General features: G+C 40.7%; 2 protein-coding genes across 3 annotated transcripts; one reads left to right on the top strand and one right to left on the bottom strand.

Annotated features, from left to right (window-relative positions):
- Positions 1-2,117: 2,117 nt before the first annotated feature.
- Positions 2,118-10,446, bottom strand: actr10 (actin related protein 10). Its single transcript, XM_023430262.2, has 13 exons — positions 10,256-10,446; positions 8,953-9,025; positions 8,770-8,852; positions 8,445-8,553; positions 7,843-7,950; positions 7,417-7,484; positions 7,173-7,252; positions 6,411-6,446; positions 5,376-5,455; positions 5,174-5,247; positions 4,835-4,916; positions 3,476-3,677; positions 2,118-3,284 (listed from the first exon to the last, which is right to left on the bottom strand). Exons 1-13 carry the CDS (start codon positions 10,330-10,332, stop codon positions 3,103-3,105), a joined length of 1,254 nt encoding a protein of 417 aa, XP_023286030.1. The 5' UTR covers positions 10,333-10,446; the 3' UTR covers positions 2,118-3,102.
- A 1,827-nt stretch (positions 10,447-12,273) lies between these two features.
- armh4 (armadillo like helical domain containing 4) lies at positions 12,274-20,704 on the top strand. 2 transcript variants are annotated; one of them, XM_023430356.2, is made up of 8 exons: positions 12,274-12,478; positions 13,639-14,573; positions 15,908-16,306; positions 17,026-17,175; positions 17,312-17,470; positions 17,655-17,686; positions 18,424-18,558; positions 18,699-20,704. In XM_023430356.2, exons 2-8 carry the CDS (start codon positions 13,658-13,660, stop codon positions 18,771-18,773), a joined length of 1,866 nt encoding a protein of 621 aa, XP_023286124.1. In that variant the 5' UTR covers positions 12,274-12,478; positions 13,639-13,657; the 3' UTR covers positions 18,774-20,704. The 2 variants fall into 2 exon arrangements, with proteins under 2 accessions (XP_023286124.1, XP_023286123.1); XM_023430355.2 differs by having other exon boundaries at positions 18,424-18,573.
- The last annotated feature ends 1 nt before the right edge of the window (position 20,705 follows it).

Here is a 20,705-nt window from a genome sequence, read left to right as displayed (position 1 = left end):
CTCTGCTGCAACGATAAGCAGAGTGTCTCAGAGGTAGCCTCCTTCATTCCTGATTTTGGCCTGTTTATGTACAATCACATGTTTACTGCTGATGACATATCTGTTATCATGTCTGGCATGAATGCTATAAACAACCGCCTTGATAACTTTAGCCGTGCTATTACACAATAGCCGGCTTCTTATGGTTTGCACATGCTTTCAATTTACAGTTAATGGTGATTCCTGATTATGTTCACTTCCCAGAGTGACCTGCAGGTGCAGCGACACCAGCCAAATCCTAATTCTTGTTTTCTGACTCTGCAGAGTGTGGACGACAAGCACCGAGGTGCCCTTACATTTATTAGGAGGCCTCAGATGTGTTTTCACAGCCAGTGTGATTTATGGGATAATTGGGCTGATGTGATTTGACAAACAGCCTCCGTGGAGGAGATAACCAAGATGGACGATGTCTTCCCTCTCACCACATTTACCTCTCACTCCATGCAGGCTGTGACGAAGGACCGGCCATGTAGGAAAAATCTTTTCTTATGTAATCTTCTGCAATATCCCTGGAAAAAACAGAAAATATATGACAAAACATTTTGCTCATTAAAGTGTAGAAAGCTGGGGTGCATGTAACTGATCTAATGCAAAATACAGCTAGTTTGTACAAATCATTTCACCACAGCCTTAAATATTGCAAGTCCACCAACGGTTTTGGCTGTGTGAACTTTTTGGAACTTCCAAGTCTTCCAAAGAGAAAACAGTTGTCAAACACTCCTTACAGACACGGCTCACCCACTTTCCGGGGAGTCCCCTTCCTGCTCAGAGTCCCAGTCTGATAGCCAGAGTTCAGACGGACAGCTGCTGCTTCCTGTGTCTGGGAACCACACTGATGCTCCAGTCCCAGTCCCGATCAAGGGAGGATGGGGTTTCCCTCAGCTGGAGCAGAGACAGCAGGTGTGGCTGTACAGCTATACATCCTCGGATGTAGGCAAGGCCATAGCTGTCTTTAATTATATGGTCTGAAAAGGAGAACCTGAATATGTCCATGGTTCGTACATGAGCTCAAACTTTGCCTGCATCCATAGGTAGGAGGCCTGTACTCTTCAAATTCCTCAATATCAGCATTCATATGAGTAAACAAAGGATTAATTTTACTTTCCAAAATCTCTCTGGAGTTGAAAGAGGCTCAATAAATGAGTGAAACAGAAACATCTATAAAAGGTAATCTTTTCAACCACATGGCAATGTTTTAGCATGGAAACACTTACAAATCACCAAAATCATGTTCACTGTGCACTATCATGCTGGGCATATTGTTGCCACTGAAGACGACAGAGAAGACAAACACACCTCCTTACATTAACATACAGTTTCACCACTGAGGTCTTTGGATCTCCTCCACTCAACATTTATGCCTATTTTTATGCCTGTGATCAAAATCCAAACCGTTTCCATTTTCCCAGACTTTTTTGCCAGTCTTGTGCTGCAGATGCATTGTGGGTATTGTTGCTACTGGTTCCCAAGCCCACAGTAGCCAGTCGGACCAATACTGAGCAATGAATGTGACCCAAAGGGCCAAACAGATGCAACTCCATTCTGGGACACACACAGACATTAACAGCACATTAGGGCTGGATGAACAAGGAAATAACCTACATTGTGCTGAAAACAAGTGCGTCATTCACTTTGGTCTCACTGTTACCATACGTATGGCTCTGAAGAGAAAAAAGCTTGTTTCAGTTGCATAGCCACAGTTTACTACTCACTATGGATATAGTGAGATACTGTATATGCATTCCTTTGTGTTAACTGTATTTCCAGTCAAAATGATGCTGGCAACCACCAGAGTTTCCTCCTACATGTTAAGAAATTCTGATAAGTCTGATAAAACATGGTATTTCCCAATGATAGTTTGCAAATTTATAGCTCAGAGACTTAAGATAAAAAAAACGAAACTGTGATTTTGGCAGCATCAGTGGGAATAAAGGTACACTTATTTAAATTGGTCCGTATTATTATCATTTGAGAATCAGAGGGTTGGGTTGCATCTACAAACAAAAATAGTTATTGTTTTGGGGATTTCTTTACAAAACATTTTCATTCAGGGGTAAAAATGACATGTTCGATTCAGATTCAGTTCTTGATATTTATTTGTTGCAGTCATTGAATTTGAGTGTTACAGAGGAGGAAGTCATTTTTTGAAAGATGTTTTAAAGCCTGTTCACAACAAAACACACAGACACACACACACACACACACACACACACACACACACACACACACACACACACACACAAGTGCTTTCAATTATTTACCTTTATTACATCTCTTTACAGGACTGTATGGTTGTGTTCATATAATGACTGACATCTAACGTCTCCTATTAAATGTGATGCCCCTGCTGGACCTTTATTCTTCCTTCTTTAACTGCAACTTTAATATGACAAGATGCTAATTGCCATGAAAAACTGAGAACATCTGTGTGAGTGTGTAGGGCGTTTAATGCGTTTCAATACAACTTTACATTGCTAAATACAAATAATAAATAAATCAGTTTTTCTTTTTTTTTTGAAAAACTCTGTGGGGTATTACCATCAAAGTGAAATTTCAACACTTTATCATACGTCACACTGAAATAATTACAGTTTTCTCTGATGCTACACAGCATTTCCTGTGGTTTTGCTAACGAATGAAGGATTACAACCCAACTCTGTAGTCATCTGAAACATTTCTGCTGAGTATGTGTTATTCAACAACAGTAAGCTTCTCAGGTTTAGTGCCTTGCTGAATCAGACTTCACCAGAAGACATGGCTGCATGTAGCACAGAAGCAATTTTAACACTCCTTGAATCCTTGAAGAATATCAATGTAACTGCCAAAAATCCCATTAGCTATTCTGTCTGTTAAGGTCAATAACCAGCTCACCTGATCAGCAAACAGCCCACAATCAATGCACACAAAAACTTTGTTGTGACTACTAGACATTAAAAACATCTAGATCTGTTTGTGTAGTTAACACATTAACAAGACGTGTGTTGAGATGTTACATCAAAGATTATTGAACTGTTCTATCAGGCAGAAGGAGAGTATATTATTTCAATGATGTTACAGCATATTCTACTTCTCTGTGGAGAAGGCTCTCTTCATTAGTGGAGGAGGGGTCTTCCCTGCTTCATACAGAGACTCAGGAGGAGGGGAGCTCAAGCAGCACCAGTCTGGGATGCGGCCTGTCTGGTTGTAGTAGTCCCGTGACACCGACCTGCTGCCCAGGATGTCCTGAAGGGCCCCGAAGATTGCACCTTCAGAGCAGAGGACAATATGAATATAAAGACAGGTTTGCAAATGATATAAAGGAGCCACAAATAATATTTTCTCAAAATCTTCTGAAGAAAGCTGGTGTGTGGTGATTGCTGGAGAAAGTTTTAAAATTTTGCTCAGTCTCCACTTCAGCAGGTAGTGATAAATATTTAAATACAATCTCATATCTGACCTCCGAGCCAGGCGGTGCAGTTGGGCTTCGCAGGTGGAGCGTGTATACGGAAGCTTTTGCTGGCCAGCACGTCGCTGTACTTGGGTTTCTCCACCAGGAGGCGTATCTCCGCCAGCAGACGGTGCAGGAAGCCCGGCAGCATGGCCGTGCCTCCGATCACCACCAGGTTCTCAGAAAGCACTTTACGGGTATCAATGGGGCACTGAAGCCAAAAACATACACACATTTACCAGATTAAAGCATTTGCATAGGTATCACCTCTTATTTTCAGAGGAGAATTGCAATGAAGAATCTGCCTTTTCCAGGCAGATATGCAAATGATTACTTTTTTAATTACTTCTTTCATCATTCCATATCAGTAAACAAAACAGTTTAGACAATCTCTCAGAATCTATCAGTTCTGTAAGAGAAAAAATGAGCCAGGAGAACCAGTACTTTCTGGTTATCAGGACAGGTGCATACTAAAACAAAATGTGATGGATGAAAGTTGCTGTGTATAGCTCTACTGCAGTGCCTCCTTCTGTGTGAAGAGCTCTCCTGAAGCCTCGAGGGAGCCGCTGTGTTTCAGTACAGCCTGTGTAGAGTGCGGTGCTGATAGGGCTTTAAACATATTGCTGTTTCAGTCAAACCCTGAGGCTGTCTAATCTCTGCTGCTGCTGTACTGTTTGAGATTAATTAGGCAGTCCTGGTCTGACTTGATCTCCATACGAAACAACAAAACTGCTCTCAGTTACATGGAATGGCCACGGTGGAGTGTCGCCATAGCAACCACACTAAGTCAAACAGTCCACTCAGCTCAACGGCTGTATAATATGGAGAGAGAAACTGGGTTGCTGCGTTCCTTCTGCCAAAGACACTGAAAGTTTAAAGCAAAATATGTGGCCATAAACTAAATGAGGAAAAATCCAAATGAAATAAGGCACCAACCAACCAAGGCATCATGTAAGAACATACAGTATTGCCACAACATGCAGGCACAAAAACAGAAGAAACCTATAAATAAGTGAAAATAAAAAAAGCAGAATTTTACTAAATATAGGAGGTGTCAAGGCTTTGTCATATTTGTGTAAAAGAAGTAGGATTCCAGTGAGGACATGTATTAGATCGTCTAATTAAAACTCAAACTGTGAAATGTAAATCTTTCTAAAGGTGGAAGGAGTTGAGAGGATGAGGACTCTTGTTTCCTATCAAGGTTTGTTCCTCTTATCCTGACAAAGAAAAGCCTTTGGTATACACCTCTACAGTATTTAAATCTTTCAGAATTCATCCAAAAACAGACTGGACCAAGTGACTGCTCATAAACATAACACCTTGCCCTCACACAAGCAAGGACATACAGAATGAATAACTTTTCTCTACCTTGACCAGAGCATCAAGCATCAGAGAGGCCACACTCTTCTCCTCATTGTCCTGTTCAAAGAGGATCTCCATCACAGAGTCCCTTGAAAAAAGGAGCAGATCTCATGAATAACAACCAAATTTCACTCGGAGGGAAAGTACAGCAAAGATGAGCAAAGATTCTGGGGAGACATGAAAATCAGACGCTCATTCGACTGAAGGGACTATGGTTGGAAACATGACTCATAAATTCAAACGCAGCCTACACTTAAATGTTAAAAAAAAACAAGATCATATGCAAATATATTTAGAATTAGGAATGCCAATATCAGAGGTAAAGCACATATTTTGATGAAATACCTGATCGATCCTTTGATGTGCAGGATTTTCTCCCCGTCCAGAGGATAATCAACGTCTGGAGGAGGGGTCGGACGCTACAAACACATTCGAAAGAAAGAAGAGTATTTCAAAAAAATTTACAGCAGTACATTGTAAATGCAAACATTACTTTACAGATTGAGGATAACTGATGTAACCTGTTTACAAGCAACATTTAATTCACCTCAGCTGTACCGTCCAGATTAAATTTGGCTTCTTGGATCTTGAGGCCTCTCTGCATGTCACTGACAAAACATGTCCTGACTGCAGGAAACAAGACAAAATCAACAATGAAACACAAGTGAATGACTGGAATGATAAAAGAATAAATTCAAACTCCATGCCAAACAAGATTCCAACAATCACACCATAGTTCTGTGCAAACCTACGGGATTTATAATTAAACAAGAAATTAAATGAGAAACAAAAACCTATCCTTGTGTCAACACATGGGGGTTAACAAGTGGAAAACTACAACAGGCTGCCGAGTATCCTGAAAACAGTAAAGTATATATAAAGCTTTTATTTAGGAAAATGAACATATCTATGTGTTCAGGAGCTCTATACACAGTTGGTTCGCTTCATGTCCTTACTGATAATATTATGGCAGGTCAGGTTCGTTCAAATATAATATTCCAGTGGCGAAATAGTGAAGACAGAGCAGCCACAGTCTGAGTTAGGGTTGTCATGTTATACCAGAATTGACAATAATGGTTAAAAAATTAAATATTGATATAATGTTAATAATACACATATGATAATATTGTGATGGCAGATGTCAGACCTTGTGGATCTTTTGTTTATCAGTTCATCCAGTTGCCTTTTCACTGTCTATTGAGTGTAATTGTTCTTTTTGTGCACTTTCATAGTTATGGTTAAAGGCTCTGTCTCCACCTCCCTGCACTTGTATTGGTGTCTAATCTATTTGTCAAAAAACAGATAAAACACAATAAACAAAGTTTAAGATGAATTTGACTGATAGCATTATCACTATAATTGTTATTATTATTCAAATTTTCTATAGATATTGTGATAAATTCGTTATTGTGAATTCATTCAAAATCTAATATTGTGACAGAACTCTAGACGAAGTTTGGATTATTTATGTTGTTTTCTTTTAGGAATGCTGCCTGTTGGCAGTAAATAAAAGCATGATCCCTCACAGGAGCAAAGTGAGAGGGTTAGATCTTAAATCCAAAAGCAACTTAATCAAACCGACCCTTGATGTCCTCCACAGTCTCCTCTGGGATGGTCCCTGAGGAAAATATAAAAAAGAAATATAATAAATGAAGTTAAACTTAATTTTCTTTGGTTAACTTATGCAATAATCAGCCATTTCCCCCTATTTTACTTCCAAATTAGATTTATGATGAGGCTGAATCAGCATTTGGGAAAAATATGAGCCGACACTGCAGCAAAGGACAAGTATTGAGCCCAAAACAAATCATTATGATTCTCTTAAGAAAAAAACATTGTTGCAAAAGCAGCATTTTGTGGTGTTTTGTCAAATCCTGTATGGACTTCAGATTTTGTGCACCACATTTTCAGAATCATGTGTTATGGGTTAATCACAGTGCTTACTGCAGAAATACAGTTCGTCCAACAGTCCAGTCTTGTGAGTCAACCGGCTGTCTGTCTTAATTATTGATGTATATATGTGTAGCTTCTCTCACTCTGATGCAGCTCTAAACCTCACAGCGCAACACTTAAACTCGGTTTCCTCTATCAAGAAATAATGTGGAGAGAAAACTCTAAAATAGACTGTATGCATATGTATAATTCACACTTCCAGAAAGGGATTCACTCAAATGTCACAGAAACAAGTTCCTCTTATGAATAGTCAATGACACATAATAGGTCAAAGGCGTAATATTCTCTTGCTCGCGTCGTTGTAAAACGAATCAGTAGTCCATATCAGAGTTACAAATTTATCCATTTAAGAGATAAAGACAGATGGCGTATGGTATTTTTCTGTAATTACCAATGGCAGCAGGTACACTCTGCCCAGTGGTTGTGTCTGTGTCCACAGTGCACTGCTCCACAAGAAGTCCATCTAATTCTCTACAATAAATATAGACATGTTCAGTTATGGGAGAAAACACAAGCACAAACATAAAGTTCCATTTTGCAGTCACAGCATTTTCAATATAAAGCAAAGTGGTCACAAAATAGTACAATGACATGCAAAGTCTCACTCTCCTCTACAATCTGTTAGAGCTACTTACTTATGGATGGCTTTCCCTCCCAAAGGCAAAGCCTCCCAAGCTGGCAGAATAGGAGTGCACTCATAAACCTGATTTCACCAGTTAAGGTAAGAAATGAATATCCAAGTAAATGTTAATGCATCAATGCATGTTCAAATTCAGAAATATCACACTAAAATAAAAGATGGCATCAGCAACCTATCAATAGTGAGACAGCTTTTTGTGTGGTTCAGTCATTTTCTACGATGAAGCTACTTCTTCTCTTCTATGGTGAGGTAAGCTTCACAGTGAGAGATTGGGGTCCAAGGGATGTTTAGCTAATAAAGGGTAAACAGTTGATCTACTTCTGCCACAGGTCCCTTCCAACAATTACACTTTGCATCATTTACAAATGCATAAAAAGGAATAGAGAAGATTACAGATTACAAGATAACAAAAAAAAGATACAGGCAACACCAGTGTCTCTGTGTGGCCACAGTCCATCACCAGAGCAGAGTTGATGCCCAAAGTCATGATGGCCATAAGGTGACTTGGGGCAAACAGCACAGAGGGCACCTGGGAAACACCAAAAACACAGAGCAAACTCAGAATACCCACTACACACCCCAATTTCCTCTTATCATTAGGAGAATATCTGTTAAGTTACTAGTGTGTTGTATAACTTTTGTGTGACTGGTCTGTTGCTGTCCTTCACAACTTTCAAAATCTCTGAAGACATGTAGATTTTTAACTAGACCTTTAAATACAAAATAAAGACCAAAATGAGGCTGAGATTTATGTGTTAAAATGTAAGAGACACATTTGAATAATAAGTAATATCCAAATGATCGTTTTATCACCTGCAGAATGTTAATATTTAAAAACCTTTTTTATTAACTGCATACAAATTAATTTTCAATATCTTCAAATCAATTAAATATTTAGAGCAGCGGAGTAATCATTCAGTTTAAAATAAGAGTTTATTGTTATTAAAACAATACGTCACATTAACACCTCTCAAAAACAGGTCTGCAGTTTTCATAGAACACTGATGTGCTTGACTGTGGTACCTCAAACTGTTTGAAGAAAACCTTGGTGAGAGTCTCCCTGAAGTGAGACGGGCAAAGGATGGACTCGATGATAACCACTCTTCTGTCGCGAGGGTTCACCAGCAGGTGTCTGATCAAGACAAACAGAAGGACATTTTTTGATTTGAAGAAGCTCAAAGCTGTATATGTTCTGTATGAGACATGGTCCAAAATTTTAGCTTTTTTTTTTATGAGGCCAAATCACTACTGACCATGTTTCATTTGTTTAGTTCTTGCACACATACCATAGTAACCTTTTTTTTTTTTAACACTTCCTTACAAAGAATAACTAATGCAAGAGTCTCACCTGAAGTACAGTATATGGATAAACTCTTTGAGTATGACATAAAGCTCTTCTGTGTTGATGTTGTACTGAACCACTTTGGTGGCCTGAAAGTAAGAAACCACATACCACATTAAGATATATTTTGCAATTTCCAAACATCCTTCCAAAGGATCACACTCAGTAAAGCACAGCGGTGCGTCTCACCTGCTGCTGTCCTGGTTTCCGGATCTCGCTCGGAATTATGAACCTGGGCCCCGTTTCCCCTGCAAAGCCACATCTGCAGAGAAATAAAACTGTCAGCCGAGCTGCTGGATGCCACAGAGAACTTCTACTAGCACAACTGAATTCAATCTGTAACTTTTTTTAAAGACTCTAAACATACTATCATAGAAACAATGCAAGTGAACTGCGTACAAACAGAACAATTATAAACATGATGCATCCCAACATGGCAATCTGTTGTTTGAGGAATCAAATGAGTTATAGTTTTTATTTGAGGGATAGACGCTTAGTTCAAAGGCACCTATAATCATTTAATGAGAAGGCAAAATCATTTTTTAGTACAGTTGCACATAAATAAGATAACAGTGCAGCTCTGTCAAATGTTGTGGTACTGCAACTGCACACAAAGACTTCATTATTAAAAAAAGAAGAGAACTGTTCTCTTGATCTTCATGTGACTTGCTTCAGGCCAGTTTTTCATCTTTACTATAAAAACTCCTTTGACTAAAATCTTGTTCAGATTACATACACTGGGGTCCAAAAGTCTGAGACCACATTCCCATTCAAGTGAGTAGGAAATTGGTCTCAGTGGTTGCTGTAAATGGAGCAAGAGAGGAGATCTGTAAGGTATAATGATAAGTGAAATAACCTCTAGTATCAGACAGCTTTCAGATGTCCAGATGTTAAGATTAAACTCCATGGTTCACTAAACCAGCAGTCATTGTAAGGGGAAATTTTCATCTCACAATGGACAACTGGCAGGGAGGTGGTCTGGTCTGATGAAATCAACTTGGCTTTGATGTTCAGTTTGTCCTGGTTCATCTAATTTCCCCAAAATATTATAAAACGCATCTCAATACATGTAACCTCAAAAATCTTAGCTTTGAATTAGGTCATTGTCTAAAATCTACCCAAATGCGAACATGTGGGCTGTTCAGACACTGCGACTTGGCAGTGTAGCTGACTGTAATGTCCCTGCCGTTGAACACAACTGTTTTTCTGAACTGGATTTTGTCTTAGCTCTAATTTGGCATCAGCTAACGCTGGCTAAACATTGACATGCCTAGTTAGCTCTGACTGAGTGGCTAAGTAGCTAACACCGCTACAACATTTACTACCAGTATCATGGTGGCCAGTATAACAGTTATAAATCACGTGTTTGTGCGCTTCCACGTCTGTATTAGAGCTTAAGTACCAAGAAACGGGCGGTTGATAAAATAAATACATAGGTACATTAGCATATTGTGCTAACCGATAACGAGACATGCTAACGACTGATACTCACTTTGTGTATGCTGCTCCTAAATCAATGACGATAGCAGTCTTCTCTCCTCCACTTCCCAACCCATCAAATAATGGCATTTTACTAATTTGTTCGTCTTTGTGCGAAAATGATGTCCGTAATTAGCAGTCTGAGCCACAGTCGCAATTTTGCATCGTATCAAAAATCTGTTGTCTTCCTGTTGGGTTGGGTTGGGTCTTCAGAAACGTGATGACGTCACGTGTTGGTGGTGGTGGGGGGGGGTGCCTGATCAAAATTTGCTCAAAATGAACAGATGAATGGAAACTTATAATTAACCACTCAATTTCACATGCAGTAAATGTAGATTCTTCAAATATAAAAAATACAACACATTTTAGAAAGAGCCTACAGTTATAGACCTGCCAGCCATGATCAAAGCACGTTTTCTATCAGCTTACAACTGTCATTTTCTTACTTTCATATATTGCAGATATATTATTGTGCTGTGTTATGTTGTGTTTTTACATTTTATTCAAAGCACTAACAGTCTCTGTACTCTAGGGGACATAAGTAACAGTGAACAGGTGAGACGCCTTAGATTCAATTGATTAGAAACAGGGGAAAAAATGTCCCTAAACTTATCTGCTATTTTTTTAAAAAACATTTTTGTGTGATTGTCCCTCTGAATAACAAGGCATAGGTTTAACCCATGAATGTGCCTATAGGATTTCATACATGTATGCTAATGTTGTAACCTCATTGTGTCACCACAGGGGGTCACTGGAACTTTTTCAGTATGCTAAAACTATACCGCCATCACTATAAGCCTACTCCAGATTTGCCCTTTGCCATGCTGTCCATGGAAGGTCCTTGTTAAAGCTAATCTGCCCCCACTAGTATCCAGTTTCTCTGATGCAAATACAAGCAACATTATATCAGTTCTTATACAATTATAGTGCTACCATTACCTCATCATTCATCCTCTTTGGCAGTGAACAATTTGAGTCGAGTATCTTGCACTGAAACTTTCAGTGTCACAAAGACTGTTTCAGAGCTGACTTGTTGGGGAGACAGTAGAGCACACTTCAGATCATGCAGCTGTGCAGACCTGCTGGATATGTAACTTCATTTCGTTTGTTGTGATTGTTACTGCTTGATTGTTCATGTATGCACCTGCTTGTATGTCATGCTATTTAAGATACTTGCATGGAGCGAAGAGGTCATTCAGGTACAAATCCACAAAACAATTCTTTACCACAATTGCTCACAATAACATGGCATATAAAAGCTCAGAGTGCATCATTAATTAAGAACACGCGCATAATCACTGACATCTTCTGTGTTCACTCCTTGTTTTATAACACAGAGCTCTTTTACACCAAACAGACCACAGTCACTTCAACATTTGACATAGTGAAGATCTGGTTCCTATATGAGATACACTTAACTGTGAAGGCCAGCTTGTACATGTATGACCCAAAATGTGATTCAAAAGAATTCAAACTTGAAACCAACATTTGCATGTGCAGTGTCACATCTAGTAGGCCTGAGCCATTATAAAGCCTACAGTACATTACTGTCAATATAGGCCTAATAAACCATTTAAAATATAGTATTAATTTATATTGAATACTGCTTTTAATTTAATTTATGCATTACATTCATTTTAAACATTATACATTGAGGTGATTAAATTTAAATCAATCCGTTAAAAAAGTCTTATATAAAATATTAAGGTTACAGCATAGGAAAGTGACTCCCTGTTTAAGTTGTTTAGTAAATGACAAAAATTAGAAAAACTGTCACAGCCTTCTCTGCTCTGTGTGAGGAGCAGGGGACCTTTGACTCGAGGTTAAGGATCTTAACCATCAAGACCCTGAAGTGACTCTTTGGTGGTGACAAAAAAAACAACAACAAACAAACAATAAAAGCGGGCAGTACAGAGTAAAACTGAACAGATCTACTGGAGGGCAGCAGCGCGGTGATCCTAAATCACAGGCTGAAGCCGTTCGTTTGAATAAATGCTGCAGATTTGAAGCATTTGGTGGCAGCACTTCAGGAGCAGGCGGACATACGTAGAGAAGACTGAGATCTCCAGTCAGTGACGCTGAGCTGCACAACAACAAGCCTCTCCTTCAGCTTGCTTTCCACTCTAGTCTACCTTGAATTTGCATTCATACAAACTGCATTTCTTTTTTTTCCTTATTTCTGAAAGAGAAGCTTCTGCGTCCTTCAGGCACTGAAATCCGACATGAACTCTGCAAGGTAAAGGCAGTTTTATTTTTAGCCATATGCGACTTCAGTTGTTACCATGTAAATTTCGCTCTCAGTGACTGGGTATGATGGGTGATGCGATTTTTTAATTTTTTTTTGTGCATTATAGTGTATGTAAGGCTGTGACTAGCTCAGGTATCTGCGCGGTCAGGTTGGAGAAACGTGATTCAACACCGCAGTGTGAATCTGTTTACAGTCCAAATGCTCGAGCCATTATGTTGTCAGGTGGCGGGCTGCATGAGCAGACTGGCTGAGAGTATGAACTGTGTTGATCGTAGGGGGGTTGGGGGGTGGGAGATGTGTATAAGAGACAGGAGAAGTGGGTTGTATTGTGACATTGCTGGACTGTGCATCACCACGGCTGGAGGATGATTTCTCTCAGACGCTTGTCTGACTCAGGCAGTATGTAAGGGTGTCACCCTGTTAACACCAGACGTGTCGTGTCTCTTTCAGAGGTGATTGATTATTGGGTGATTATTGCTGTCCAATCACGCGGAGCAACAAATGCGCCACACTGGGTTGTTTAGTTTGTTTTAATCCCATTTAACATGTTATTTAGTCATGGGTATATCCTGTATGCAAACTGTGTGTAATGTAAAAACGTAACATTCATGGATTCATCTGTAGAGGATCCTAGAGGATAGAAAACCTGGTGCTATTTATAGGTGAAGTGCGGGGGGGGGTGCTAAGGATTGCTGTGTCAGATTCCCACTCTCTCTCTCTGTTTGTCATTCTCTCTCTCTCTCTCTCTCTCTCTCTCTCTCTCTCTCTGTGTGTTCTTTCTGTTTATTCAAAATGAACAGAGGAGTCTGAGATGAAAGGGAATTTCATCCAAATTATTCAAAACGGTGCAACTACAGCATCAAAGCAAAAGCAGGCATACATGCAGAGTTAATCCTGTTCTCTGTGGTTATCACGGGCTATATGAAGTTCTCAAATGAAATATACTCTGCATTCTAGCCCTTTAATCTGCAGTTGAGCACCTTTGTAATGTGCCTTGTCACCTATCTTCCTTCCCAGTCACCTCCACCTCTTCTTTGTCTCTCTGTCCACATGTCTGCCGGTTGACAAGGCGTAGACGTTGCATGCAGGGACCGTTCACACCTCAGTTAAACCTATTAGCATTTGTCATTTGCGTCCACTCTCTGCAGGCACTGAGACGAGACAGAGATGCTGATGTCTGGGATGCTCCATCGCCTCCTCCTGGCCGGGACCTGTCTCTGTGTCTATGGAACCCCTGTCCACCTCTCAGACTTCACTCCCACGCAGGACAGCGGCTGTGATGGAGAGTGTGCCAGCTCAGTAAAAACTGTCAGGTCAACAGACACCACAGATGTGAAGTCTAAACCGTCTGATACAGAACATGTGACTGGCCTGATACTGAATGTAGGTGCAGGAGGAGGGGCTGGCCCACATGGACAACCTGAGGGGATAGCTCCATTGACGCAGACAGAAAACGAGGGCAGCCTTGATGGAAGATCTGGGCGGAGTGAGGCTGGTGGAGAGGCATGGAGCCAAAGTGGTAAGGTAAAGAATGTCGGGAGCTCATCTGAGACGGGAGATGCTGACAGACAGTCGGAGGCAACTTCAGTGCGGTCTGTGGAGTCAGAGAGTACCAAAGAGGACATACCTGTCTTCGATGAGCATGAATCTACTTCTACAGGTGGGGAAAAGCAGTCGGACACAGTACACATGAGTACTTCAAGATTGACTCCAGGTGGACTTCTGGCCTCCTCTACAGCGCCACCACAGCTGGAGCCTTCAGACAGCCAAGGTGGGGCGGACAGAACAAGGCTCCCTGGTGGAGGGTACTCCCTTCAGGATAAAGACCCAGAAAAAAGCACGCCATCCTCTACAGAACCTCCAAACCCTTCAGCACGGATCCAGAGACTGACCTCTCACAGTCCCATCCCCTCTTCGGTCTTTGTCTCCCCTCGGACCTCCACATCTTTGACAATTTGGGGCCATGACGGAGCTACAGTATCCTCACTGCCTGACCCCTTGTTGCCTGAAATCGGGCCGAACCTGATGCCCAGAGAGGATGGACCAGAAAGCCTGTGGACTGAGGCAGTGAGACCTGGTGGAGGTAAGTGAGAAAAGTTAAAAATGAATAACTAATGTTGGTGAAAAATGGACATCTGTGGGTTTTTATTGGGGCAAAACTTTCTCTAATCCCTTATTGGTCATTAATTCCACATTTTCAAACTCAACCGCCACAGAATGCCTTCAAAGTGCTGTAAGGTATAATGCTCTGCAGTCATTGTCACCCTGGAAGAATTCCTTCCACAACAAGCTGTATTTTCCGGCGTGCTGGATTTTGCAGGGTTTCAGGAGGCTTCATTAAAAAGTGCGGCGGAAATGAAAACGACATGTCTAGTGGCAGAGATTGCCTTTGATGATTGGCAAAGAAGGCGCCCGCTTTTCCACGCTCCACTTTGAACCCCAGCTGGGACCCGTGGCAGTCTAATTACTTTCTATTCCTGACTCCAGTCTGGAAAAAAAGAAAAAGAGAACACACACAACTGCCAGCAAAAAGTTGGTGGCAGGGTGTGTTATACAAGTCTTTGGAGGATTCATCCTCTCTCTCTCTCTCCCTCTCTCTCTCTATCGCTATCAACCCCCCCCCCCCCCCAAAAAAAAACCTCTTCTCTTTTCCTTCCCACCCTTCACACTCCCAATCCAGACCATTGTAAAGAACCAAGCAGGTTATTATTCAGTGAGGCAGGAGAGGGAAATGGATTAAAGGAGTCTGTCTGAGCCAATATGTGTTCCTGCCGTCCGTATGGGGATTGTATGTTTGATGAAGCTTCATTCCCAACAGAAAAGGAAGCTGACAAAGAAAAACTAAATTCTCAAAATGGCATTATGTAAAAGGATTGCAGTCTTTATAAGCATTTTTCAGCCTACTTTAGAAATGCTTTGGACTAAAGGAAATGCCTGAGAGATATGCAGTAACAGTTTCTCCTGTGACAGCCCCCTCTGTGGTAGTCTCTTATCTAAAAAGAGCCGTTTTCCAATCCTCCTTTCATTGTGTCTTAGCTGCACTGTGAACTCAGCTCCGAGAGTGCAAGTGCTTTTAATGAGAAAACTGCATGTCTAAAGAGGTAGCTGTTTCAAAAAGCTGTATCTGTCATAAATACTGAAGAAGCTATATGCTGTATACAGTTGCTGCTTTGCAACAGAAAACATACATTTTTCATTCTATCCGTCAGCACAGCTGGGTCTAAAGAAACTGCAAGACCCTCAACTTGTCATTATTCATTTGCCCTAGTTTACTTACTGAATCCATCAAACTGGCTGCAGCATTTCACTGACTTTTACCATAAAGTCCAAACAATTCTGCCCTCTGGAAATTAAATTGCCATGCTGTATATCCTGACCTTCATTCTGCCTCTGTGTTTGTGTTAACACAAATTGCAGTGGACACCATGGTCCCACTGTCTCAGGATGAGGCCACAGAGGGCACCATGTCATCAGAGGCTCTCCCTCTCATCTTTGAGCCTTTTGAAGACGTCACACCAGGGGGGGCAGCAGCAGCACCAGCGCCAGCAGCAGTGGTCACGCTGGTGCCCGGTAGCGCTCAGCCTCCCGCTGCCATGGCGACCGGTGTAATGCCTCTGTCAGAGGTGGACCTGGACCAGCTGGTAACCGTGGAGACAGACAGTGACAGTCCCTCGCATGCCCCATCTCTGCTGATGCCAGACTGGACGTCACCTTGGCAGACATCCGGCGCCGAGCTCCTGGAACCAATTGGCTCCTCAGTTCCGTCTGTTTCGCAGCAGCAGGCCGGAACTGAGCCGGAGGATCGTTCAGAGAGAGGTGAGAGAGGTGATGTGGCTGGACCAGAATAAACAAATGAGCCTCAAAGCAAACATGATGCTGTATGGAATCATGCCCTAATGAACCACACTGCTGCTTTACACAGTTTAGCCTCTTTCCTACATATCACATGTACTCCAAACATTTTCCAAAGCAAACCATAGTAGGGGTCATAGCTTGAAATAGTACTGTATGCTAAAGCTGCATGAGAATACACATTGGAATGATGGTGCCAAAACAGATCCTGATGGCACAGTGCACAGTGCAGTAAGTAATAGCGCGGCATTCACTAATCTTTTTAGTTTCATTTTGAGCAACGTATTTTTCCTTCCAGGCAGCTTCGGCACTAAACTTTTGGAGACTTTAAAACTTCTCATACTGAACATTTTGTTCTCAATCAAAGATTTTAATAGTAACCTCATTAATGCAGCTTCCACACTCTCTTTACAAATCTCATCATGTCAACGTTTGCTTATTGATTGTTGTTTTGATTTATCCAACACAATGTGCTGCTTGGCTTTTGAACTTTACATTTCTTAAATGATGCTACTGTTTTCATCACCATTACCTCACTAGGATATTGTAAATAGAACAAATGCATTTCTAAGTTCACCAAAGGTGTAATGAGGCACCTTGTACATGGATTCAACCCTTCAACATGTATACAAACCTCCACTGTTCTTGCTTTCTCCCCATGGTATTTGATTTGGGACATGTAGTTGCTGTGAGGACACCAAACCTTGAAGAGAACTTGCCCACCACTGGCCCCTCCCTTTCATCCTTCCAGCACACTATGACAACAGTTACCATGGCAGCCCATCAGCCTGTGCACAAATCTAGATCAGGGTTAGAGGGGATGGAGTCTGAGGGTAAGATGAGTTTTATTACCCAGGGCAAAACAATTTAATTTAAAATTGCCATTTAAATTGATATATTTTTTTATTTTCAGTCATAAATGTGAACCTTTCTTCTTGGCTGCTGAGTAGATAATTTTCTTCCCCACAGAGGAGCCTGATGAGGATGAGGATGATGAGAACTCTGAGGAATCAGTGGAAGAAGAGAGCGAAGAGGACCTGACAGAAATACCTAAAACATCCTCGACGCAGCCTCCATACAGTCTCATCCCTCCTCCTCCTGTCTGGGTTCAACGCAACCAGGGGCTGAGTATGAACATATGCTTTCTAAATCAGCTTTTTAATCAGCTTTGGAACATAGTAGCATGTATTCTATGCTTATACAACTACTCGTTGCCGTCTACCAGACTACACTAAAACAGAAATATTTAAACCAACCGATAAACAGTCTTGACGTATGTTGTCTTGTTAAATCTGTGGCTTTTTTCTTCCAGTGCGGAGCTGGGTAGAGCTGATCAGAGAAAAGGTAAGACTGCCACCTGCTGTCCTTGAAAAGCATTATCTGTCCATCAAAAATGGCAGTTTCCTTCATTCCTTCATTAAGTGGCATTTGGACTCAAGCTGACAGTATTCTGTTTTCTTTTTTTTAACTGTCGACATACAGTATCTCACTAAAAGACCAAAAGCAACATATAATTAATCTTACTATCTATATGATATGTCTTCATTGTTGTTAAAAAAATGATGGATCAGTGAGCTCTGCTGTTACAATGGCAGACATGTTCCTTCATTGCTATAAACATGGGAACTTATTCTTACTTATTCTAATTTACTCATTGGGTCAAATGTGTATTAAACTGTGGCTAAAAATAGTTCATAACAATGGAACCATTAATTCCTTTTTGGATAAAAATTTGTAAGAACTACAGTGCCCAGCTGTTTTAAGAAATCAGTGAGTCTTTTTAAAAATTGAAATATGTATGCGTAACATGTAAAGATTACGTCTTCATAGTTATTAACGGAAAGAGAAGTGAGTACCACAGACAGGAAGTCAGAAGTTATTCAGAGACGAACTTACTCATTCTTTGGATAAGATTTGTTGACATTGACATAAATATAGAATTAGTCATCTTTGCTCATGCAGGAAATTAACCATTGATACGTTTTGTAATTTGGGGTATAAAAGAGATTAAATGGATTTACCTGGATTAGATATGTTGACCACTCTGTGACCTCTGACCTCTGTGTCTCCACTGTCGGCAGGCGGGTTATGTGTCTGGAATGTTGGCTCCTGTGGGCATCGGCATCACAGGGGCCCTGCTAATCGTTGGGGCCCTCTACAGCATCAGGATGATTCACCGCAAGAGGAGGAACAGCTTCAAACACCAGAGGAGGAAGGTCAGACAGCCAGAGGTCAATACCCTTCTTGTATTAATCACCTAGAGTTTCACTTGTCACTGAATCTTGTAGTCACAATGCATCCAACAGGTCACTTACCGTTGGTCTCAAATGCATTAAGTTTATCTTTTCCTCCCCAGCAACCTCGAGAGCCTGGCACAAGCCGTCAGGACCAGGCCATGCTGCTGGCCGACAGCTCCGAGGATGAATTCTGATGAGACTCTTTTGGGGTCCTTTGGTTGGTGACCAATGCCCGATGCTCCTGTAATGGAGGCGAACATCACTATTGCTATGACTAAAGCATCTCCAATCACCCTGGGCTGTTTGGCTGTGACTCATCTGATCCACAGAGTGTGACTGAGTATAGGACACAATTTGCACAAGCTCCACAAAGGTCAGCTTTGTATCCCCCCCACCCTTTCTAAAAGTACCAGTGTGGGCACCTCTCTGAATGTTGTCAGGTGATGTTGAGTTAAATGGCTTGGCAGGGCTGGTGTGATGCACTTTGACATAAAAAAAAATTGCTGCTTGAAAAAAGAAAAATATATTCGCAGTGTATTGGCTAGATGAAAGTGTTGCTGGGAAATAAAGATTTCGGCTTTGTGGAGGGGGAAAGTGGTGCGGACCAGCGGGTTTTCTGTAGAGTAATAAAAGGGCTGTAGAAGAGTGACATTACATAAACAATGTAAATATGTGTACTGTATATGTAGCTGACTTGGGGTCAGTCATGTTAGTGTAAATAAAGTTTTATCTATTGCTAAACATGTTCAGCATTTTGTGAAAAGCAGACACTTATTTGCTTTTTGGCATGGAGGCAGATTAGAAGATGGATATACTGCTATCATATTTGTCCTTCAGCTACAGCTAGCAGCTGACTAGTTAGCTAACTTAGCATAAAGCTAGCTCGCTTGGCAGAAATTCTACCAACCAGCACCTTTAAACCTCACTAATAAACATGTTATGTCTTAATTATTTAATTTGTACAAAAAAAAGACCGGAGTTTCTACTTGTTACATTACAACTGCTAATTGCTAAACAAAGAAGTTGTATCGTGTGAATTTGTGAGCTTTAGAGGTGCTGTTGAGTAACAAAGCCTAGCAGCTCCCTATTTCCAGATTTTATGTTAAACAAAGCTAAGCTAAGATAAAAAAAGATCAACTCAGATAAGCTAAAATAAGCTAAGTGTCTCCTGGCCAGCTTCATATATTTTCCTGACAGATGCGAGTGTTTTCATCTAACTCTCGACGAAGTGATTGTGTTTCTCAAAATGCTGAACTACTGCTTAGAACGAGATTTCCAGACATTTTAGAAAACCTTCACGTACAAGTCATTTGCATTAATACTTAGTTTAAATGTGAATTTTGTGGAAATGTAAATGTTTTATTCAAAGTAATTTGTTCATAAGAGCTACTGTGAGAAACACATACAAAATACCATCATCCTAAAAGTATGTAGCATAAAACTGATTTTGATGTACAGTACAACTCTGATATGAACTCATTTTTCTGCCACTTGTAAAATGTTTGTTTCTAAGTGCATGATGTCTATTCATACACCACACCCCTTGCAGACATTTTTCTAATAAAGTGTTTCTGTTGGCTGGTAAAGCACAAACACTGGAAACACTGAGGCAGAGGTTAATATTTTAAGAAGTCAAAGATTTTTTTTAAACCAGCTCAATTTGACCAAAGTGGTTTTTGTGTCTGTAAATCTGGTCCAGACAATGGCAGATGAAGAAGATGAGACGTTTTGGCCATCAAGTGTAGCCCAGTGTCATTGTTGCTGAGACACAATATGTTGTTTTCGGATTAAGTTTTGAGTCCTTACTTCGTGGAGGAAAATAAGAGGAATCCTTTAATAGAAAACTCCTCTGCTGTAGTCCAGAAAAGATGCAAGAAATATTAGAACACGGGTCATATGAGCCATGTTTGTAACACCAATGACTTAAAAACTAGGTCTTGTCTTTTGTTTACAGAAAAAGTATTTTCTGTATCTTCATATGTGACATGCTTAATATACAACTGCTTGTTTATATGCAATAATACTGTTTTAGGATAAGTGTGATGTAAAATAGTGACACCTTTTGTCTCTTTATGTAGACATGAAACCTGATGTGATCAAATAAACTAATCTTTTAGATGTCTGAT

Source organism: Seriola lalandi, unplaced genomic scaffold (genome assembly GCF_002814215.2).
Source record: "Seriola lalandi dorsalis isolate HSWRI2012SDOR001 ecotype SW California unplaced genomic scaffold, Sedor1 jcf7180002054901, whole genome shotgun sequence".
Lineage (NCBI taxonomy): Eukaryota > Metazoa > Chordata > Actinopteri > Carangiformes > Carangidae > Seriola > Seriola lalandi.
The sequence above is the reverse complement of the archived record's forward strand: the minus strand, read 5'-3'. Positions and strand labels throughout refer to the sequence as shown.

What these genes read in the sequence shown, in the direction of transcription:
- actr10 (XM_023430262.2), bottom strand. Translation starts at nt 10,332, where the DNA reads ATGCCATTATTTGATGGGTTGGGAAGTGGAGGAGAGAAGACTGCTATC. An exon ending in TTTTCTTCAAACAGTTTGAG is followed by an intron (nt 7,951 to 8,444) that starts GTACCACAGTCA and finishes GGTGTTTCCCAG; the next exon opens with GTGCCCTCTGTGCTGTTTGC. An exon ending in TGCTTGATGCTCTGGTCAAG is followed by an intron (nt 3,678 to 4,834) that starts GTAGAGAAAAGT and finishes TTTTGGCTTCAG; the next exon opens with TGCCCCATTGATACCCGTAA.
- armh4 (XM_023430355.2), top strand. Translation starts at nt 13,658, where the DNA reads ATGCTGATGTCTGGGATGCTCCATCGCCTCCTCCTGGCCGGGACCTGT. An exon ending in TCAACGCAACCAGGGGCTGA is followed by an intron (nt 17,471 to 17,654) that starts GTATGAACATAT and finishes TTTTTCTTCCAG; the next exon opens with TGCGGAGCTGGGTAGAGCTG. An exon ending in TAGAGCTGATCAGAGAAAAG is followed by an intron (nt 17,687 to 18,423) that starts GTAAGACTGCCA and finishes CACTGTCGGCAG; the next exon opens with GCGGGTTATGTGTCTGGAAT.